General features: G+C 52.3%; 1 protein-coding gene across 6 annotated transcripts in view; it reads right to left on the reverse strand.

Moving 5' to 3' along the window:
• The window catches only part of DLEC1 (DLEC1 cilia and flagella associated protein), a 93,054-nt gene that overhangs the window by 19,303 nt on the left and 53,459 nt on the right, over positions 1 to 20,292 (reverse strand). For 5 of the 6 annotated variants that reach the window (XM_045037881.1, XM_019810935.3, XM_023260740.2 and 2 more), the window contains exons 8-19: positions 20,006 to 20,179; positions 19,195 to 19,331; positions 17,695 to 17,787; positions 14,199 to 14,289; positions 13,531 to 13,693; positions 12,426 to 12,618; positions 11,580 to 11,638; positions 10,834 to 11,002; positions 10,367 to 10,460; positions 10,025 to 10,155; positions 9,757 to 9,915; positions 7,169 to 7,308 (exon numbers count right to left, since the gene is read on the reverse strand). In XM_045037881.1, coding sequence (XP_044893816.1) covers positions 7,169 to 7,308; positions 9,757 to 9,915; positions 10,025 to 10,155; positions 10,367 to 10,460; positions 10,834 to 11,002; positions 11,580 to 11,638; positions 12,426 to 12,618; positions 13,531 to 13,693; positions 14,199 to 14,289; positions 17,695 to 17,787; positions 19,195 to 19,331; positions 20,006 to 20,179 — 1,603 coding nt within the window. The remainder of the gene's footprint in view (positions 1 to 7,168; positions 7,309 to 9,756; positions 9,916 to 10,024; positions 10,156 to 10,366; positions 10,461 to 10,833; positions 11,003 to 11,579; positions 11,639 to 12,425; positions 12,619 to 13,530; positions 13,694 to 14,198; positions 14,290 to 17,694; positions 17,788 to 19,194; positions 19,332 to 20,005; positions 20,180 to 20,292) is intronic. The other variant, XM_045037879.1, reaches the window with a different exon arrangement.

Consider the following 20,292-nt stretch of genomic DNA (forward strand, 5'->3'; position numbering starts at 1 on the left):
AACAGGCTCCAGGCTCTGAGCCATCAGCCCAGAGCCCGACGCGGGGCTCGAACTCACGGACCGCGAGATCGTGACCTGGCTGAAGTCGGATGCCCAACCGACTGCGCCACCCAGGCGCCCCGAAAATACTTTTTAAAAAAGGTACAAGAAACACAGGAATTAAAATACAGTACTAGAAAACATCTATCTAACACAGAAAAAGGTAGTAATGAAGAAACGCAAGTGAAAAAAAGAAGGCCTACAGGAAACAAACAGCAAAATGGGAGATAGAAGTCCTAATCGGTAATTAAATTAAATGTAAATGGATTAAACAGTCCAATCAGAAGGTAGAAATTGGCAAAATGGAGGTGAAAAGAATGTTCCCACTATATACTGTCTACAAGAAACATCTCAGATTCGAAGACACAAATAGGTTGAAAGTAAAAGGATGAGAACAGTATATCATGCAAACAGTATTCCAAAGACGGCTGTAACAACTAACTCATGTGAGATGAAGTAAACTTTAAGATAAAAAGGGGGGCGCCTGGGTGGCTCAGTGGGTTAAGCGTCTGACTTTGGCTCACGTCATGATCTCACGGTTCGTGGGTTCGAGCCTTACATTGGGCTCTAGCGCTGACAGCTTGGAGCCTGAAGCCTGCTTTGGATTCTGCATCCCCCTCTCTCTCTGCTCCTCCCCTGCTCTCTCTCTTTCTCTCTCTCTCAAAAATAAACAGTAAAAAAAATATATAAGATAAAAACTGTTACTAGAGACAAAGATATTTTATAATTATAAAAAGGTCAATCCATCAAAAAGACATTACTGTTACAAACACACATGTATCTAACAACAGAGCCCCAAAATACACGAAGCAAAAAATGACAAAATTGAAGAGAGAGCCTGACAATTAAACAACAATAGCTGGAAATTTTAAGTAATTTTAAGTAATAGAACTAAGCAGAAGATAAACATGGGAACAGAAGACTTAACACTATAAGCCAACCAGACCTAATAGCCATATATACGACACTACTCAACAGAATACACATTTTTCTAAAGTGCACATGGAACATTCTACAGACTAGACCATAAGGTAGCTCAAAATAAAAGCTTCAATGAATTTAAAAGTACTGGACGGGGTGCCTGGGTGGCTCAGTCGGTTGGGCATCCAACTTCAGTTCAGGTCATGATCTCACGGTTCGTGAGTTCGAACCCTGCGTCGGGCTCTGTGCTGACAGCTCGGAGCCTGGAGCCTGCTTCAGATTCTGTGTCCTCCTCTCTCTCCACCCCACCCCTGCTTGTGTTCTGTCTCTCTCTCTCTTTCAAAAATGAATAAACATTAAAAAAAATTTAAATTTAAAAGTACTGGAGTCAAAGTGTTTTCTCCAAAAACAAGAGAATCAAATGAAAAATCAACAATAGAAAGAAATCTGAGAAACAAAAATTTGTGTAAATTAAACAACACATTCCTAAAAAAGCAATGGATCAAGTAAAAATCATAAGAGAAATTAGAAAATACTTTGTATCAATGAAAATGAGAACATAACCTATCAAAGTTTATGTGATGCAGCTAAAGCTGTGCTTAGAGAGAAATTTATATCTGTAAATGCCAATATTAAAAAAATAAATAAAAGATCTCAAATCAAAAACCCAAGCTTTTACCTTAAGGAACTAGAAACTAGATAAAAGGACAACAAACTAAACACAAAGCAAGCATAAGGAGAGAAATAAAGATTAGAAAGCAGATATGTTAAACAGAAAATAGAAAAAGAAAGGAAATCAACTAAACCAAAAGCTGGTTCTTTGAAAACATCAACATTAACAAAGCTCTAGCTAGACTGACCAAGAGAAAAAGAGAGAAGACTCGAATGACAGAAATTGGGAATGAAAAAGAGGACATTACTACTGACGATGCATAAATAAAAAAGGATTACAGGGAAACACAATTAACAACTGTATGTGAACAAATTATGTAATTTAGATGAAATGGACAAATTCCTAGAACAACACAAACTGGAGCCAAGAAGAAATACAAAACTTGAACAAACCCATCACAAAAGATTAAGTTATTTTTAAAGTTCTCACAGAGAAAAGCCCACCTCCACACGTCTTCACCGGTTAATTCTACCAAACATTTAAAAAATTCACACCAATCTGTCACAAACTCTTCAATAACATAGAAGAGGAGTGAACACTTCCAAACTCATTTCTAAGATGTATTACTCTAGTAGCAAAGCCAGAAAAAGACATCACACAAAAAAACTACAGACCAATATCTCTTATGGCTACAGATACAAATATCCTCAAGAAAATAGCAGCAACCCATATCCAACAACGGATCAAAAGAATCACACACTGCGACCAAATGGGATTTTTACAAGAATGCAAGGATGGTTTTAACATCCAAAGGTCAACATAAAACACCCTGTTAACACACACAGTGAAAGGACAAAAAAATGACATGATCATTTCAACAGATACAGAAAAAACATTCAATGAAACTAACATTCTTTCATGATAAAAAAACAATCAGCAAACTAGGAATAGAAAGGAACTTCCTTAACCCGATAAAAGACATCTACAAAAAGCCAATAGCTAACATCATACTTAATGGTGAAAGACTGAACGCTTTCTTTTTAAGATAGGTAACAAGACAAGGATGTCTACTTTTGCCACTTTTATTCAATATTGTACTGGTGTATTAGGTGCATTGGGCAGGAAAAAGAAATAAAAAGCATCCAGATTGGACAAGACGAAGTATAATTATCTCTATATATTGATGACACACTATCTTCTATTTAGAGAACTATTAGAAGTAATAATGAATTCAGCAAGGTTGTAGGGTACAAGATCAGTATGCAAAAATATTTGTATTTCTGTATACTAGCAATGAATATTCATAAAATGAAATTAGGAAAGCCAGTTCATTTCCAAAAGCATCAAAAAAGATACCTAGGAATAACTTTAACAGAAGAAGTACAAGATTTATACAAATGACAAACATTACCAAAATGATAAACATTACCAAATGTTTGGTAATGACAAACTTACCAAATGTAATGACAAACATCACCAAAAGAAATGCCAGAAGGACCTAGATAAATGAAAAGACATTTCACGTTCACAGACAGGAAGACTTAATATGGTTAAGGTGAATATACTCTCCAAAGCGATCTACAGATCCCGTACAGTCCCAATTAAAATCCCAGCTGGCTATTTGCAATCATTGATAAACCGACCCTAGAACTCATATGGAAATGCTAAGGACCCAGAATAGGCAAAGTGACCCTGACACAGAAAAACAAAGTTGGAGAATTCATACTTCCTGATTCCAAAACTTACTACAAAGTTACAGTAATTAAGCAACTGTGGTGCTGGAACAAGAATAATTCTATAGCTCAACAGAACAGAATAGACAGCCCATAAATAAACTTGCACGTGTACAGTTGATTTATTTTGATAAGGGTGCCAAGACAAGTCAATGGGTAAAGAACAGTGTTCTTAATAAACGGTGCTGAAACAAGTGATTATCTAAGAACTAAGACGGATCCCTTTCTCACACCATACACAACAATTAACTCAAAATGGATCAGACATCTAACCCCATGAGCTAAAAAACTACAAAGCTCTTGGAAGAAGGCTGCTGTGCACATTAGATGAGGCAATGGTTATTTTTAGATGCAACCTCAAAAGCACAAGCCACAAAAAAGAAAAATAAAATGGACTTCATCAAAATTAAAAAATTTTATGCTTTGCAGTAAACCATCAAGAAAGTGAAGACAATCCTCAGAATGGGAGAAGATATTTGAAAATCATATACCTAGTAAGAGACTTGTATCTAGAAGATATAAAGAATGCTTACAACTCCACGGTAAAAAGACAACCCTATTTTTCAAAGTGGGCAAAGATCTCAATCGACAGGTCTCCAAAGAAGACCTACAAATGGCCAATAAGCACACGAAAGATGCAAAACATCATCTGCCACCATGAAAATATAAACCAAATCCTCAATGAAATATTGCTTCGCACACACCAGGATGACTACCATTAAGAGAGATCCTGAGGATGTGGATAAATAGGACAGCAGGGTAGAGAAGAAGGATGGAGAGTGGGTCAGGATCAGCCACCGTTACACCTGTATCATTATATTTTATCAAGCACCATAAAGAATAAAGAAGGGGGGCGCCCGGGGGGCTCAGTCAGTTAAGCATCTGGCTCTTGATTTTGGCTCAGGTCCTGATGTCACTGTTCATGAGTTGGAGCCCCGTGTCGGGTTCTGCACTGGCAATTTGGAGCCTTCTTGAGATTCTCCCTCCCTCTCTCTCTCTCTTCCCCTTCCCTGCTTGTAATCTCTCTCTCGAACAAATCCTGGAGGCAAAGGCCCTGCAGAGCTTCCCTAACAGAACGAGGGGCCTCATGGGGCAGGAGTGGGCCGCGGGGAAAGGGCAGAGGAGTTAACCAAAGGCTGCCCCGAGATGAACGTGGCCAGTTCAGGGCCCCGACACCTGAGCTCCCGCACACCACCCGGCGACACGGCAACGCCCGGAGGGCCAAGCGGTGACTCCCCTGCTCCGCGAAGAATGTGGGCGTGGGCTCAAAGACACAGATCCTGCAGTACCGCTGGGCTCTCGACTGCCACCGTGGGAAAACACCCCTCTAGACCCAAGTCCCTCGTTCCTATTTACAAATGAAGGCGTGCGGCGATCTGCCGAGCTGGCCCTGGCCCGTGGGCTTCCTGGCCCATTGGTCTTGGCTGCTTTCCCCATAGGTCCTTCCTCCCGGATTCGGGTAGCTGGGGGCTGAAGGTGCTCCCGTCCCCTCGGCTCCCTGGAAGAGGGGTGCTCTCCGCACCCACACCCGCTTCCTCGGGAACTGCCACCACCGGCTCCCCGTGCAAATCTTCTTCTCCTCCCGCTCAAAACCGGGAATGGGCAGCCAAGGATTACGTGATGTACAAGGAAACCCGAACAGTGAAGACGGGACCCCAACCAAAATGTGAGGAAATAAAAACTCGTTTCCTCGGGGGGGGGGGGGGGAATCTGAGATGCGGTTGCATCCCTAAGACTATAACAGATTACTCTACAAAAGGAACAACCCAAGAACAAAAAGCTTGACATTTAAAAATCCGACGGCCAAAAGAAGGGCATGCGCCAAAGGCCAAATTAGTGGCGTGCAAGGCCCAGGTCATGTCCCTGAACAAGGAGCACAAACGCTGCGCGACGGCGGATAGGAGGGAAATGGTTCGACTGGTCCCGCCGTACAGCCCCTGCCGCCGCCGGTCTTCGTCGTCCGGCCGACTTTCCCAGCAGCTTCCTCCGGAGGCAGCCCCTCCCCCCTCCGGCAGGCATGGGGGGGGGGAGGGGGGAGGCACGTGACCCAGAGAGGACCAATCCGAGTCTACCTCCGGAGCGTGGGTGCCGGCTCTACGCGGCTCCCCTCCCCGCGGCCGATCCCAATCGATGGCGAGAGCAAGGCCAACCCGGAGGGCCGCGGATCTGAAGGCAGGGGTGAGGGGAGGGGGGCGAGAGACGGAGAGAGAAGCAGGAAGGGCAGACCGAGGAAAAGGCTGGAGCCCGTGGACGCAGCAGGGCAGGAGGGAGCCAACAGTTTCCCAAGCCGGTTACATCGGTGGTCCACCGCCTGCCAGTGTGAACGTTCTCATTCACACGTCCTTTAAGAACGACAGAGATAGGAAAGGAAGCAGGGAGACGTAAATAAAGGCATTGTCCCAGAGGAGAAAGACTTGTCCTTCGTATTTAAGGCCCACGAGATGCCACACTGGACCAGTGAGGAACACTGCCACTGAAACCCGGGCTAGGAATTTGTGTAAAAACACAAACGAGACACGGGTGGTACCCCCCCCCCCACGTCCCCCATCAGATGTCACAGTATAAAATCTCAGATAACATCTGCCACTGTGAGAGGGCAGGGTAGTGGGCAGTCTCGTACACAGTAGGCGCAAAAACAAAACCAAACAAAACCCCAATGATTTAAAACGAGCACGTAAGTGTTTCCATAACGAAGTACTAAATACATGCAGAAATGACTATTACACACATCTACAGTTTAAATATATATGCAGTTTCGGGGTGCCTGGGTGGCGCAGTCGGTTAAGCCTCCGACTTCAGCCAGGTCACGATCTCGCGGTCCGTGAGTTCAAGCCCTGCGTCGGGCTCTGGGCTGATGGCTCAGAGCCTGGAGCCTGTTTCCGATTCTGTGTCTCCTTCTCTCTCTGCCCCTCCCCCGTTCATGCTCTGTCTCTCTCTGTCCCAAAAATAAATAAACGTTGAAAAAAAAAAAGTTAAAAAAAAAATAAATAAATGTTGAAAAAAAATTAAAAAAAATATATGCAGTTTAAAGAATAAAAAAGAACACCTGTACATCCCCCTCAACCAGCTTAAAAAGCAAAATATCGCCAGCCAGCTTAAGAAAATGAATATTATGCTTCAAAATCATTTGGGAAGGGATGGGGACAAGTGGAGGAAGGATACGAATGAAACGATATTAGTGGTGATTTGATCGTTACTGAAGGTGATGGATACATGGGGGCTCATAATACGGTCCTATTTTTATGTATCTAAGAAAGTTTCCACAAGAAAGAGAAAAAGGCAGGCAGGAAGGAAGAAGGGAGGGAGGAAGAAAGAAAGGCAATAGCACCAATGACCTCTGAAATCTCTAGCGTGTGCTTCCCAGAATACAGCGGTAGTTGCTCATTTAAATATGTCATGACTTTTGGTGTCCATTCTCCTGTTGACACACGTTCATGGTTTCCAGGTTTTCGCTACTGTGAACAGGCTGGCTGTGAGCATCCCACGTGAGCCCTCGACTCCCAGTGTGTAGGTGTGTGTCCCTCGAGGAGCACATCTCCAGGGGCTGATGCTGGGTCACGGGGAATGCACATAGTTCCCTTAACTGGGCAACGCAAAGTGCTGTTGAAAGTGATTGCACTAACTGATGCTCCTTTAGCACCCAAACTGGAAAGATACACCCTATAATATCACCAGTGAATTACCTCCGGGCAATGGATTTTCTTTCCTGTAATTTCCAAGTTTTATAGAACAAACACGTTTCAGTACCTTTCAATTCGGAAATGCCTGTAAATACTTAGTGCCGCACAACATAAATGTACTGTGAGTAGACGCAGGGTGTGTGGTAGCAGGCCCCCCCTCCTCCCCCCCCACGCCCTCTTACCTCCAGGCTCCGTTTACCACCTCCAGCTCCAGGACGGTCTGCAGGCGCTGGCACTGCTTGGCCTCCAAGGTGATGGTCACCCTGCACTCCCCCAGAGCAGGGATCTGGCCGCTCGAGGGCTCAATGTCGAAGGGAGACACCTGATGCGGAGGTCAGTCGAGAAGGACGAGGAGTGAGGACACTTGGAATTGCAGGACTGGTGGCTTTCCTGTCCCCACCGAGATAAGGAGCACTGGTCTGACTGAGGCCTGGCCTCCCCCCCCCCCACCACCATGGCCGCACTGCCTCGTGAGGGCGGCACTGAACCTGCAAAGGTCACACCCAGGAGGGTGCTTCCCCCTTTGGTCTCTTCATTCCAGGAGACGGAGACAGTGAGTGCCAGGCACTTGCCTGCAGGGCAGCCTGCCCACCCGATGGGGGCCTGCCTTCGCCTACCCCCACCTCCCACCCAGCTGCCATGCTGGCCAGGTCGGGTCCAGGGCGCTTGTCTGGGGCTCTGCGCTCTCTAGCTTCTGACGGCTCACCTCCCCGGCACTGGTGGGAGGGAAGGGCTGGCCTAACTCTCAGTAAAAGTAGTTCGTGTGCTCAAGTATGGGGCCCAAGCTCTGCCAGTAAAGGAGAGACCTTTTGCTTTCCTTGGTCTTTGTTCCTCACAGGCACCTCCCCGGGAGTCCTGGGGGCATGCTGTAGGCCAGGACTGGGTTTCTGTGCCCCTGACCTGAGCACGTCCAACAAACCCCAAATCCAACATTATTTTTGGGAGCTCAAAAGAATAGAGTACAGAGAACTGTTGAGACAGGATTCGTGCCAGCCTCCATTGGGACATAAATCCTGATATATGACGAAAGTGATGGCTACTTCAATTACAAAATGTTGCCATTCTTCACAGTGGGAGAAAAACCCAGACTGGGAAGTAGAGAACTGGGATCCGATGATTCCACCACCCGCGAGCTGTGCGACCCTGGAGAAGCTGCTGTCCCTCTCTGTCTCTATCCAGTAAGGAGGCTGGCTGTGGTCTGTAAGTTTCTAAGTGTGCTCTGGGAAGTCCCAGAGTGCCTAGGGCAGGGGACTAGGATGTGGGGAGAGGCAGGATGGGGCAGGGGGTGCTTAACAAGGTGGCCAGAGCGGTTACCCTTTGTGAGTGTGAGCCTGGAGGGAAAGCACTAAACTCCAAGCCTATGTAACAGGGCGCTTGCCTGCAGTGGTTCTTGGCAATGGTGTTGGTGATTTGATGCAAAGTTTCCTAACTGCTAAGGGTCGGTGCCCCGCTGGAGAAATGAGGCTGTTGCCTCAAAGGACAAGGCCCGTCAAGTGGAAAGGAAAAGTCCCCGAGAAAGGGAATACCTGCTGGCAGGTAAGATGGATGTGTGGCCGCACCCGTCTTTCCTCAGCCTCTGAATATGGAGGACGGGGTGGGGGGCAATGTTCTGACCCAGAAGGGGGCAAGCAAGAGGGGATCTCGGCAGGAAGCGGTCAGAGGGAGGGTGCTTTCACCACACAGACCTAGTCAGAGCCTCATACACGGACCACAAGGAGCTACGGCGGCTTCTAAGGAGCCACGGCTGCCACCTGTGTGAAGAGTGGGGGCGACCCGCCGTGATTTACAGCGAATCCCTGGCAGCTAGGGAGGGACTGAAGTTTTGTGCCACTTGCTCTGGATCTCACATTGATTTAAAGGTCCGACGATAGGGGCACCTGGGTGGCTCTGCCGGTTAAGCATCCGACTCTTGGTTTCGGCTCAGGTCCTGATCTCAGGGCTTGTGAGTTTGAGTCCCACGTGGGGCTCTTTGCTTGGGACTTCAAATTAAAGGCGATGATGATAATACTTAACAACTTTTAGTATTTTCCGTTTTTGTAAGAAAAAAGGAAAGGGCTTTGAGTGGAAACGAATCCTGCGTTCTTTCTCGGAGCCCTTGTTTGGGCCCCAAGTCCATGCCCAAGTGCCCCCTGGTGGCGGTACTCAAACTGCAAGCACAGTCCCCGGGAGGTTTTGAACTTTTGAGGCGAGCCCCTCCCACCTGCCCCTTCCTAGAGGCCCCGGAGCTTCCCGCCCAACTCAGCTGCCCATTTTCTTCCTAACTCAGGCTGCTTTTTAAAAACGTTTATTTATTTTGAGAGAGAGAGAGCGAGCCAGCAGGGGAGGGGCAGAGAGAGAGGAAGAGAGAGAATCCCAAGCAGTCTCCGTTCTGTCAGTGCACAGCCCGATGCAGGGCTCGAACCCATGAACAGTTAGATCATGACCTGAGCTGAAACCAAGAGTCTGATGCTTAAGTGACGGAGCCACCCAGAGGCCCCCAGCTTGTTTCGACAGAAGGAAAAACCCCTGTCTTATTTCCACATCGGATGGTGGAGAAAGGAACAGGAAAATCCAGTTCCGGATTAAGTTCTGCTGTAGAGGGGACCCCAAGTGCCTCACAGATGGGGAGAACTGGGGACACTGCCAGGAGGGAGTCACCAGGCAGGCACTTCCTTTCCAGCCTCAACACTCCAAATGCACCAGGACAGGTTTCACTGTCCCTACCCCACGGGTCAACAGGCTTGTGTGTGTGTTTGGGGGGGGTCCATTTAGCCAGAGGTGCCTGACTTACACTCTCCTGCCTTTCTTGGAGGCACACCAGGCTCTCCTTCATGCACCACGTGGCTGGGAGCTGGCTGACGTTCTGGATCTGGATGGAGTCGGTGGCTTTCTGCCCCAGGCGTAGCAAACCAAACTGAAGGGCTGAGGCTTTGATGACAAGGGCCGGCCCCTGAGACATCCAGAGGGGCCTGTCGCCGGGCCGCCTGGGAGTGGGGGCTCTGTGCCCTACCCCTGCCACCCTTCTGGCCTACCCAGCTGCCCAGCCCCCCAAACAGCACCTTAAAGGCCGCCTCAATGTGTAACACCACCGGTGAGGGTGAGTTTTGGATTTCACACGGCAGGTCCTGGCTTGTTGGGCCAGGGACGCCCCCGGTAAAGCTCAACTCGAAATCCTCCACCTCGTTGGGCTCTGGGAGAGAGGGCAAAGTGAGCTGGAGAAAGGGGGCGGGGCAGTTTCCGGCTGCGGCGGGGCCCAGATGCCTGGCCTTTGCTGACTTCTCGTCCACCACGTGGACGAGGCTGCGGCCGGAGCTGATCCCGGGACCCCCCGAATGCCTGCACGGGCCCCTCTTCCTCTCGGGTCTCCTTCCCCAGCCAGCCCCAGGAGATGCCCCGGGTACCTATGGTCCCTGCGCAGGGTTCCACTTCAATGATGTGGCAGTCACTGACCTTCCCCCACAGGTATCTGACGGGGGACTTGCTGTTGTTCCACATCTGCAAGACATGCCCCAATCCAGGCTCCCCGGGCACTGCCCCTGCACACATCTGTACCCACCGAAGGACTGCGGGGCTCCGGGCTCACAACGGGTCCTCCTGACACCCTCCCTCCCCGCTAATTCTTGGCCATCAACGCCACGCGGCAGGGTCCGTGGGCATCGTGTCCTGCCAGAGACCCAGGAGCGCAGGAAGGCTTCCGCAGCCCTATCATTCAGAGGATGCTGGGGAGCTGGTAAGATGACAGACATGCCCAGTCCGGCATCGGGTTACAACCAGTAAGCTGCCATCTGTCCCTCCAGCCGTACCCCGCCCCCCCCCCCCCCATAGTCATGCCAAGTTCTGCCCAGGCTCGGGAGAGACCACAGCCTACCTTAAAATCTTTCTTCACGTTTATACCAATGTAGTTCTCCCCGGGGATGATGAGGGCATACGGTTCCAAGAGGACCTGGAAAGGTTCTACCGAGCCTTTCACCTCGATTTCCAGGACAATGACGTCATCCGCAGAGCATGAGCAATCCTTCAGGGTTTCCAATTCCAAGCTGAACACAAACCCGCCGGGAGCTAAGAGCCGACGCAGCCCAGGAGCATGGCCCTCCGTGCCCCTCACCTCTGTCCCTTGCCTGGGGTCTTGTGAAGAGGAAGCACTCCCCCCCCCCGCCCCCCCCCCCCCCAGCTCCTAAGCGCCCTCAAATCAGAGGCCCAGCCAACCAGTGATGAACTCCCGTCACAGTACTGGGACGGGGCCCCTTGCCGCTGCCTCCAGGGACCACCCCGCAGCAGCATGGGCACCCAGCCCGGGGTCTCTCCAGAGGCTGACTGGAGGCCCACCCTGACCGTCAGCCCGGGGCAGAGCTGGTAGAGATGCCCCCACGGGGCACAGCCTCGCCTCGTTAGTCACCACCGCCCAGGGCCCACTGAGTGGAGTCCGGCGAGCTGTCCCCCGCGGCTGAGCCCCTCCAGGCCTAGGTGTCAGGACAAGGCAAAGTGCTCCCCCGCGTCAAAGCCTGCCGGGGAGCCGGGGGCTCCTTCACCCCTTCGCGTTGCCTTCCCCAGGACCCCCAAGGAGAAGGCAGGCCCCGCTGCCCAGCCCTCGCGCAGGGCCCAGCCCCCGCTCACCTCGTGGGCTCTGGGACTTCTTCTAGCACCATCTGGAGCACACTGTGACAATCCCTCAGCTGCAAGACAAACACAGCGCCCTGAAAACAAACTGCCCTCCGTTCGGGAGGCCCCGGAGAAGCCGGGAGCCATGGCAGGAATTCCTTCTCCCCCTGGCCTCGCTGCCACAAAGGCCTTCTGGAAAACACAGTGCTGCTACCTCCCCCCTACCCTAGGGGAAGAGGTGTGGGCCTGCCAGGACGGGAGCCAGGACTCAGGGGGGCCACCGCAGACTCCAGACTGGTGTTCCTCCCTCAGCGGCGCCCGAGCGGACAGGAACGAAAGGCCCTCCAGACCCTGACGTCGCCCACCGGCAGAGCCCTCAACCGTGGGCGGCACCACACCCTCCCAGAACAGTGAGGCCGGGGTGCGGAGCTGAGAGGCAGAGGGGCCCAGGGCACCCCCTTCACACCCAGCTCTCACCCCCCTCCCGAGTCACACACAGGGCCTCGCACTGGAGCCCCCCGTGTGAACCTTGTGCTCTGCACCTGCACCTCACACGCCGGGGGGCGCCGGGGGCTGCCCGGGGGCGGCACTGTTGTCGACTTAGCGGACACACGGAAGACACCAGGGCTGAGGAAACGAGCCCAGGGTCTCGCGGCAGACCGGGCGTGTGCACGGTCAGGACCCGGCCAGAGAGGCTGCTTCGTCCTCCAGCCCCACTCTTAGCTACGGGCCGGCCTCAGAGGGTGCCGGGATCTCGTCAGGCTCGGCTGTGGCCTCAGTGTCGCTAAAGAACATGGGCAGGGGGTGGTGGCAGTACCCTGACCCAGGCATGCGTGGCTACCACGATGGCATCATTTTAACCTCACGAGGAGAGAAGCTCAGGATGAACTCGTGGTCCGTGTGGGGGCTGAGAACCCCCCTCTCGGGCAGGACGGAGAAGGCCGTCTCCCTGTCAGGGTGGTGCTTGAGGCTGTCCATGCTGTAGGTCTCTCCAGGCATTAGGGGCTGCAGGTTCGGCTTCGTGATCTGCCAATGGAAGGCCAGCTCCGCGTGCCTGTGGGGGCAGGGGATCCAAGGCCGCATCCCACCTCTGCCGGAACCCGTCTTCCCACCCCCTGCCTGGCCCGGCCCTGCTCTAGGAGCAGGAAGTGGCCAGGTCAGCCGTCCGGTGCAGGAGCCTGGGGAGCGCGTGGGTCAGAGAGTCTGCCAGAGACCTCGTAAGAGAGCTGCCCCCTCCCCACCATAGCAGTTGGGGGTTAGAGCCACGGTGACTCAGGAAAATGGTGAACACAGGGAACCAGGCTCTAACTATTAGGCTACGGACCCTAGGACATTTTTCTGCGGTGTCTCCTACCATGTGAGAGTTCCAAAGGTTTGCCCCATGAACTCCCCCCTCCACTGCCCTCCACCTCTCCAGCTGTGGCCTCCCAGGGCGGCTCTGTCCGGCACTGGCTGCCAACAGAGCAGGGACAACTGCATGGGGGTGGGGAGGCGGGACACTGGCACACTGCTGATGGGGAGGGACAGCAGATGGTAAGGCCCGGAGTCACCCGGGAAGCCTGGCTGGCAGTGAGAACTGAACCCACTGGCCACAATCTGATCCTGGGACGTGGATGGCTTCCCCTCATGGGCATGGCAAGACCTCTCCGTAAAACCGTTCTGGGGCTAAGGGTAGTCCAGGATAATCTAGAACACTGCCCACTAGAACTTCCTGCAGTGAGGGAAAACGTACGTATCTGCTCTGTCCAGTGTGGCTAGCGACACGTGGCTAGTACTCAACATGTGACTGGGGCCACCGAAAAAGTGAGTTTTAGTTTAATTTTAGTTGATTTCAACTTAAATGGTCACCTGTGGCCACCATGATGGACAGGGAAAATCTGGACCCTCCTGGCCCACTGGGAGCTCTGGGCCAGGCGGGGAAGGAGAAAGGGTTCATGTTGAAGGGTACTGCCCAGCGGTCACTCACGTCGCGTTTCTGATAATGAGCTGTTTTCTAGCTGTGGACTGAACGTTCTCCGGCTCAAAGCGTACGAAGTGCTGGGCTGTTAGGTCTGTAAGCTCTCCAGGCTCCGGCTGACTTTCTTCACCAGAAATATAGATCAGATCCAAAGCAACCAGCTGCCCAATTCCTGACACAGGTGATCAAAAGGGCTGAAATCAGGACTCTGTGGCCAAAGGCTGTCACGGGATCTACACTACCATCCACATGCAACCGGCCTTGATCGTGACCCCAGGAGGTGGACACAAGAGGGTAACAGGGGGCCTTCAGCAGGCAGATCCTGTCCCCACATCTTCCCAGACCAAAAGGAGGTGATTTTGATAACCTGGTACATAGCGGGTACTCAGTTAAATGCTTGCTGGGTCAAACTGGAAGGGAGGGAGGGAGGGAGGGAGGGAGGGAGGGAAGGAGGAAGGGAGGAAGGGAGGAAGGGAGGAAGGGAGGAAGGGAGGAAGGGAGGAAGGGAGGAAGGGAGGAAGGAAGGAAGGAAGGAAGGAAGGAAGGAAGGAAGGAAGGAAGGAAGGAAGGAAGATAAGTAGGTAGGTAGGTAGGTAGGTAGGCGGGTGGGCATCTTGGGGAAATTTCAGCAAGATGCCCCAGAACCTTTGGTGGCCTGGGCGCACACACAAGCCCACCTACGGTCACCAGCTCCTTTATCTGGCAGTTGTCGCACACAATGATGAAGGTCTGCTCCGCCTTTTCCAGGCTTGTCGGGAGGAACAAGACCTGGGGAGAGAAGGGCTGTCGTTCAGGAGCTTCCCCCTCTCAGACACGCACCCCTCCCCTTATTCTCCACCCCTCGTTTCCCTCTCTGCTGCTCCCCCTTCTCCCGAAAGCCAGGGCGTTCTGCAAGGCTCCACCCCAGACTAAGGCAGGAAGCAAGTTGAAAGGCATGGAGAAAAGGTTTACAGAGACTGAGATGTAAACGGCTCTTAAACAAATGACAACACGTTTAACCTCATTCATGATAAAAGAAATGGAAAGGAAAACCATGCAGAAAACATCTTCACTCTTTATACTGGTAAAGAGCAGAAAGTTAGGAATCGTAAATGCAACAAGAAGATATCTTCATTTTCTCCAAAATCATCTGGAGGGAAAGGGGGGGTTGGCTGAAAGAGATGGAAGGGTGTAGATGCCATATGGTTGGCCAAGAGTTGATAAACGTTGACGTTGGGTACTGAGGACACAGTGATCATTAAACTATCCTCTCTGTTTTTGTATATGCTTTAACAGTCCATGATAATAGTTTTTCCTTTTTTTTTTTAAACAGTTTTTAAGTTTGACAACACATTGTTGGCAAGAGTGTGAGAAAACAGGCACCCTCATATCTCCGCATGGTGGCGATTTTGACAATGTGTATCGCAATTCGGACCAGCAGAGACCCCCGAGACAGCAAAACCACTTCAAGGACTGTAACCTGCTGGGAGACTCATAGTTGGACAGAGTGATGTATGCAGTCACCAAAATGGCCAGAGATCAGAAAAAACCTTCATGTCCATCAGTGGGGGACGGCTGACCTGAATCATGGTTCGTTCACACAGTGGAATACTATGCAGCTGTGAAAAATATGAGCCTGCTCCTTAAGATCTAGCAGAACTGGGGCTCTTGGGTGGCTCAGTCAGTTGAGCATCCGACTTTGGCTCAGGTCACAATCTCACGGTTCATGAGTTTGAGCCCCGTGTTGGGCTCTGTGCTGACAGCTCAGAGCCTGGAGCCTGCTTCGGATTCTGTGTCTACTTCTATCTCTGCCCCTTCCCCACTTGTGCTCTGTCTCTCTCTGTCTCTGAAAAATAAATAAATGTAAAAAAAAAAAAAAAAAGATCTAGCAGAACTGGGGCACCTGGGTGGCTCAGAGGGTTAAGTGTCTGATTCTTGGTTTTGGCTCAGCTTGCGATCTCATGGTTCGTGAGCTGGAGCCCCATGTCAAGCTCTGTGCTGATGGCATGAAGCCTGCTTGGGATTCTCTCTCTCCTTCTCTCTCTGCCCCTCCCCTCCTTGTGTGCACGTTCTCTCTCTCAAAATAAATACACATTTAGAAAACAAAGGTATAGGGCGCCTGGGTGGCTCAGTCGGTTGGGCGTCCGACTGCAGCTCAGGTCACGATCTCACGGTCCGTGCGTTCGAGCCCCGCGTCCGGCTCTGGGCTGATGGCTCAGAGCCTGGAGCCTGCTTCCAATTCTGTGTTTCCCTCTCTCTCTGCCCCTCCCCCGTTCATGCTCTGTCTCTCTCTGTCTCAAAAATAAATAAACGTTAAAAAAAAAAAAAAAAGAAAACAAAGGTATAGCAGAACGGTGAGTGGGCAGCGATGTGTGGGAAGGAAAAGTGGAAACAAAGGAAAACACACGTGGGTTCTCTCTGAAAGGGCGTTCAGAGGACCCGGTGAGGGTGTGGATATCTGGGTGGCTGAAAAGCTGCAGAGGAAAAGGACATTTGACCGTTTATTCCCATCTCTGGATTTTAGTCATGGGAATTTGTTTCTTACTTGGAAATATGAGTACGTTTTAAAACAAAACCCCCAACGATCAAAAAAGAAAATACGCAAGGAACGCCAAGGGGAGAAACCTCCTCTTGACTCCTCACTGCTCCCCACAGGGTCCTGCTGCTCCCCTCTGCCTTTCCCTGGGGATCAGAGGACGGTGGCGTGAGGGAGGTGTCCTGGCCTGGGCAGGGGTGACTGACCCCAGTTTCTTAAAGCCACACCGCAAGGTACTGACACGGTCTGGACCAGGCAAGAGGACCCAAGCCATCCCCCAGCAGCAGGCGAGGACTGATAAAGCCCTATGATGCCCTGAATTGGCCTCATCCCAACCCCAAGAGCCAGGTTCTTACTGGGGATCAGATCTGCACAGACATGAGCATGACCGCATCACTCCAGGGCTCCAAAAGATCCCATCAGGCACTTGAAACTGGAAAGCAGCTGATACAGGGAAGCCCTCCTTTTCACCATGAAAAAGCAACTTACAGCAGTGGTCCTCAGACTTTCTGCGCACCGCAGAGCTTTAAAAATCCTATGCCTTGGGGTGCCGGGGTGGCTCAGGTGGTTAAGGTTCCAACTCTTGGTTTCAGCTCTGGTCACGCTCTCACAGTTCATGGGATCAGGCTCCACGTCGGGCTCTGCGCTGACAGCACGGAGCCTGCTTAGGATCCTCTCTCTCCCTTTCTCTCTCTCTGCTCCTCCCAGGTGTGCTCTCTTTCTCTCTTTCAAATAAATAAACTTCAAAAAATCCTATGCCTCAGGCAAACCCCAGACCCATTAACTCGAAACCTCAGGACGGGGCCAAGAGAGCGATGTGTCTGCAAGGTTCTCAGGAGGCTGCGATAGGCAGCTACATTTGAAAACCCCGTGGCTCTTGGCTCTCACTGTCTGATGCCGTGGCGTGGTCCAAATCCTCCTCGCCAGAAACCAGACAGCCCTTCACTCTTGAGTGTCGGTGCCTCCTCCAGCAGACTAGCGAGGAAGGCCACGTACGCTTGTGGCACAGTCGGATTCCTGGGCCAGGGAGTCAGGGAGGGCGAAGGTGTGGAACGAGAGGGGCAGGGAGACGTCACCGTTTCCCACAGACCGTGCTGGGGACCAGTGAGAAGGTGTGATGAGCCCAAGGGACCGCTGAAAGAAGCTGGTTGGGAAAGGATAAGCCCACAGCCCGCAGATCCGACGCCGGGAGCTTTAAGCGGACGTTCAGAATAAGGCCTAAGGAAGCCAAGCCTTGCAGACTGTATAACCAAGAATTAAAGAAAAAAGAGGACAAAGCCACTGTCAGTCCCCAGGCACCAGATCTGGCAGGGGTGGGGGCTGGTATCCAAGAGAGATCAAAGAACCAAAGGACGATCCTGGAGGCAGCTGAGGTGGAAGGGACCGCCCTGCTAACGGTGTGGACAGGCAGCACCCGGGATCATGATGGAAATGCTGGGGCTGTCTGCCCTTGCTTTGTCAGAGGGATCATAAGGCAGGCAAATCGCCTCACCCCCACAGAATGTGAGACTATGCTCCTACACAGAAACCACCCTGGAATGGGGGTGGATATTCAGGTCATGAAAACACAGAGGCAAAATGAAATCATGCAAGCAGTTGAGGAAACAGTCACGGCCAATCGTAACAAGGAGGAAACACACGCCATGTCAATTACCTACCTCCACATACACGGCCTGCCCCGGAGCCAGCTCAAACATGGAAGGCAGGATTCCAAAGGGAGGTTGCTCAACGAAGCCCAAGGTTGCGACAGCCTTAAAGAAAAGTGGAAAATTACACAAGAGTGCGGAAGAGATTGTAAAATCCAGCAGTTAAGATTACACACTTCTCGAAACATCCATTTTGCAATCTGAAGGATATTAAGGACCATCCGGGACACAGTCAGTGAAGAAACTGAGGCCCGTCCACTCAGCAAGCACTCACTCCACCTGCCCTGGGCACCAGGCGCGCTTCCCAAGGCTCCCAGAACCCCTGTGAAGGGCTGACCACTGGTAGGAGGAGGAAGGAACACCACTGACAAGTGCTTCACACGTGCAGCCACAGTGTGAGAGAAGGCCTCATCCAGGAGACGGGCTCTGCCAGCGCAGTCCCTTCCCCACCACGGTGCCCGGTGTGGCTGGCGCCAGCTTGCGTGTCTGCCTCCATCCCCAATCCGCCCCCCCCCGGGACTCGAAGCTGCAGCCAGAGCCGAGGGGAGCCCCCACCTCGCTGGCAAGGCTGCAGCTCGATTGCCGACAAAGGGAGCCGTCTCAGCAGGCCGGGGACACGATCCCACACCTACGGGACCCCGGCAGGTAGCAGAAGTGAGCAAAACGTGTGTCCTCTGGATCTATCGCTTGTTTTCCAGAGGCGCAGTTACCAAGAAATATCCCGCCCACAAGAAAAGCAACCGTGTGCACGTGCGGTCGACGGTGCAGTGCCAGGCTGCGGCCAGTGGGGCCGCGGCGAGGCCTGGCCCAGCGCTGCCCGGCTGCCAGTTTTTCAGAGACTGGAAATGCAGACTTTTACGTGAACTCTCCCGGCTTCTCAAGGCCGTCTCAAAAAATGTTTTTAAGCACAGTGCCAAATAAATATGCACACAGAATTCAGTCCAACAGCTGCCACCTTGTGACCCTGTATCTCTTAGAACATTGGCGGGGCGCCTGGGTGGCTTAGTCGGTTAAGCGTCCGACTTCGGCTCAGGTCATGATCTCGTGGTCCGTGAGTTCGAGCCCCGCATCGGGCTCTGGGCTGACAGCTCAGAGCCTGGAGCCTGCTTCGGATTCTGTGTCTCCCTCTCTCTCTGCCCCTCCCCTGCTTGTGCTCTGTCTCTCTCTGTCTCAAAAATAAATAAATGTTAACAACAAAAAAAAAAAATTAAAAAAAAAAAAACAAACATTGGCCACAGTGGTGACCGCCTGAAGGAATAAATGCAGCGACACGTGAGCCAGGCCTGGGAGGGCGAGGGAGGTGAGACCACCCGCCCAGGTGACACAGGTGACCGGACTCCGTACGTCTGGATCCACATGTAGATCACGGCAGCTGGGGGAGACGGTATGCCATTCTTTTTCCCGTGTGTTTCCCATCACAGGTGCACTCCGGGAAGTCCCCAGGGGGTGGCGGTGGGGGGTTTCCTTTGCCGGATTCGTTCTCGCTCCGGGTAGCAGTCTGCGGTCACTTACCCTGAAGCTCAGTGGCGGCCAGCTCTTTTTAGGCATGATGCAGAACTTGCCGACGCTGAAGCCCACGTTTTTGCACAGGAACCTGGTTATCTTCATTCCCCCGATGAGGCAGTAGCCACAGTCCAATACCGGTGACACTGCAGCCATAGGAAAAGACGCACATGAGAAATAGCCCGTCCTCCGGAGAGGCCCTGCTGCCCTTGTTCTCCTGAGGCCCAGCCAGAGCTCAGAGCAGCCGTGGCCCGGCACCCAGAGCAGGGGATGAATGGGGACACTCCCTGACCCCCACTCCCACGTGGCAGCTTCCACGCACTGAGGGCTAGGAGTCTGTGCCCACTGTGGACTCAGGGCTCGGCCAGGACCACCCAGCATGGGCCTGGTGGTTGTGGTGAGAGTCCTAGCTTCTAGTCTGTGCCCAGGCTTGTAAATGAGGGGGCCCAGCCAAAGCCGGCCTTCCAAGGAAGCTCCCCACCCCACCCCTGCCAGAGCCACAGAGGCGACATCTGCCGAGGGCCCTAGGCACCTCTTCCTTGCCTCTGTGTGGCGCAGGCCCTCGGGGATGTCCACAAGCCAGAGGAGCCCATGCTGGAGCTAGCTGTCTGCTAAACTCCTCTCCTCATGCGTGCGATTCGGAGTCAGCCTCCACTGGGAAGTAGGACAGTTGGGGTCTGACACCGTGGAAGTCTACATGGTGTCCCTCCTTAGGACCCAGAAGCCCCTCCCCAAGAGGACCAAGTCGTGCGCTGCCACAAAGGCGCCCTGAGAGCAGGCAGCCTGACTGAACCCCGGGGAGGGCAGCACGCACACTCACATGTCAGCACTGGGGGTGGCCTCCGGGCTTGCAGGGGGATCACGAGCGTGTGGGCTGACTGGGTCTCAACTAAAATGAAATCATCAAAATCCCCAAGGCAGTCGGGAGAAAACTGGACGATATACTGGCAGGTCATCCCAGGGGCCACCATTCCGCCTTTTCCTGGGAACATCCCTGTGCATGAGAAAAGCAACCGATGAGGATCTGGGGACCAGCCGGCCACCAGGGCTTTGACTCAAGGGCTACAGATGGCAGCCAGAGGGTACAGCGAGTCCCCACCACAGCTG

Source organism: Felis catus, chromosome C2 (assembly GCF_018350175.1).
Source record: "Felis catus isolate Fca126 chromosome C2, F.catus_Fca126_mat1.0, whole genome shotgun sequence".
Taxonomy (NCBI): Eukaryota; Metazoa; Chordata; class Mammalia; order Carnivora; family Felidae; genus Felis; species Felis catus.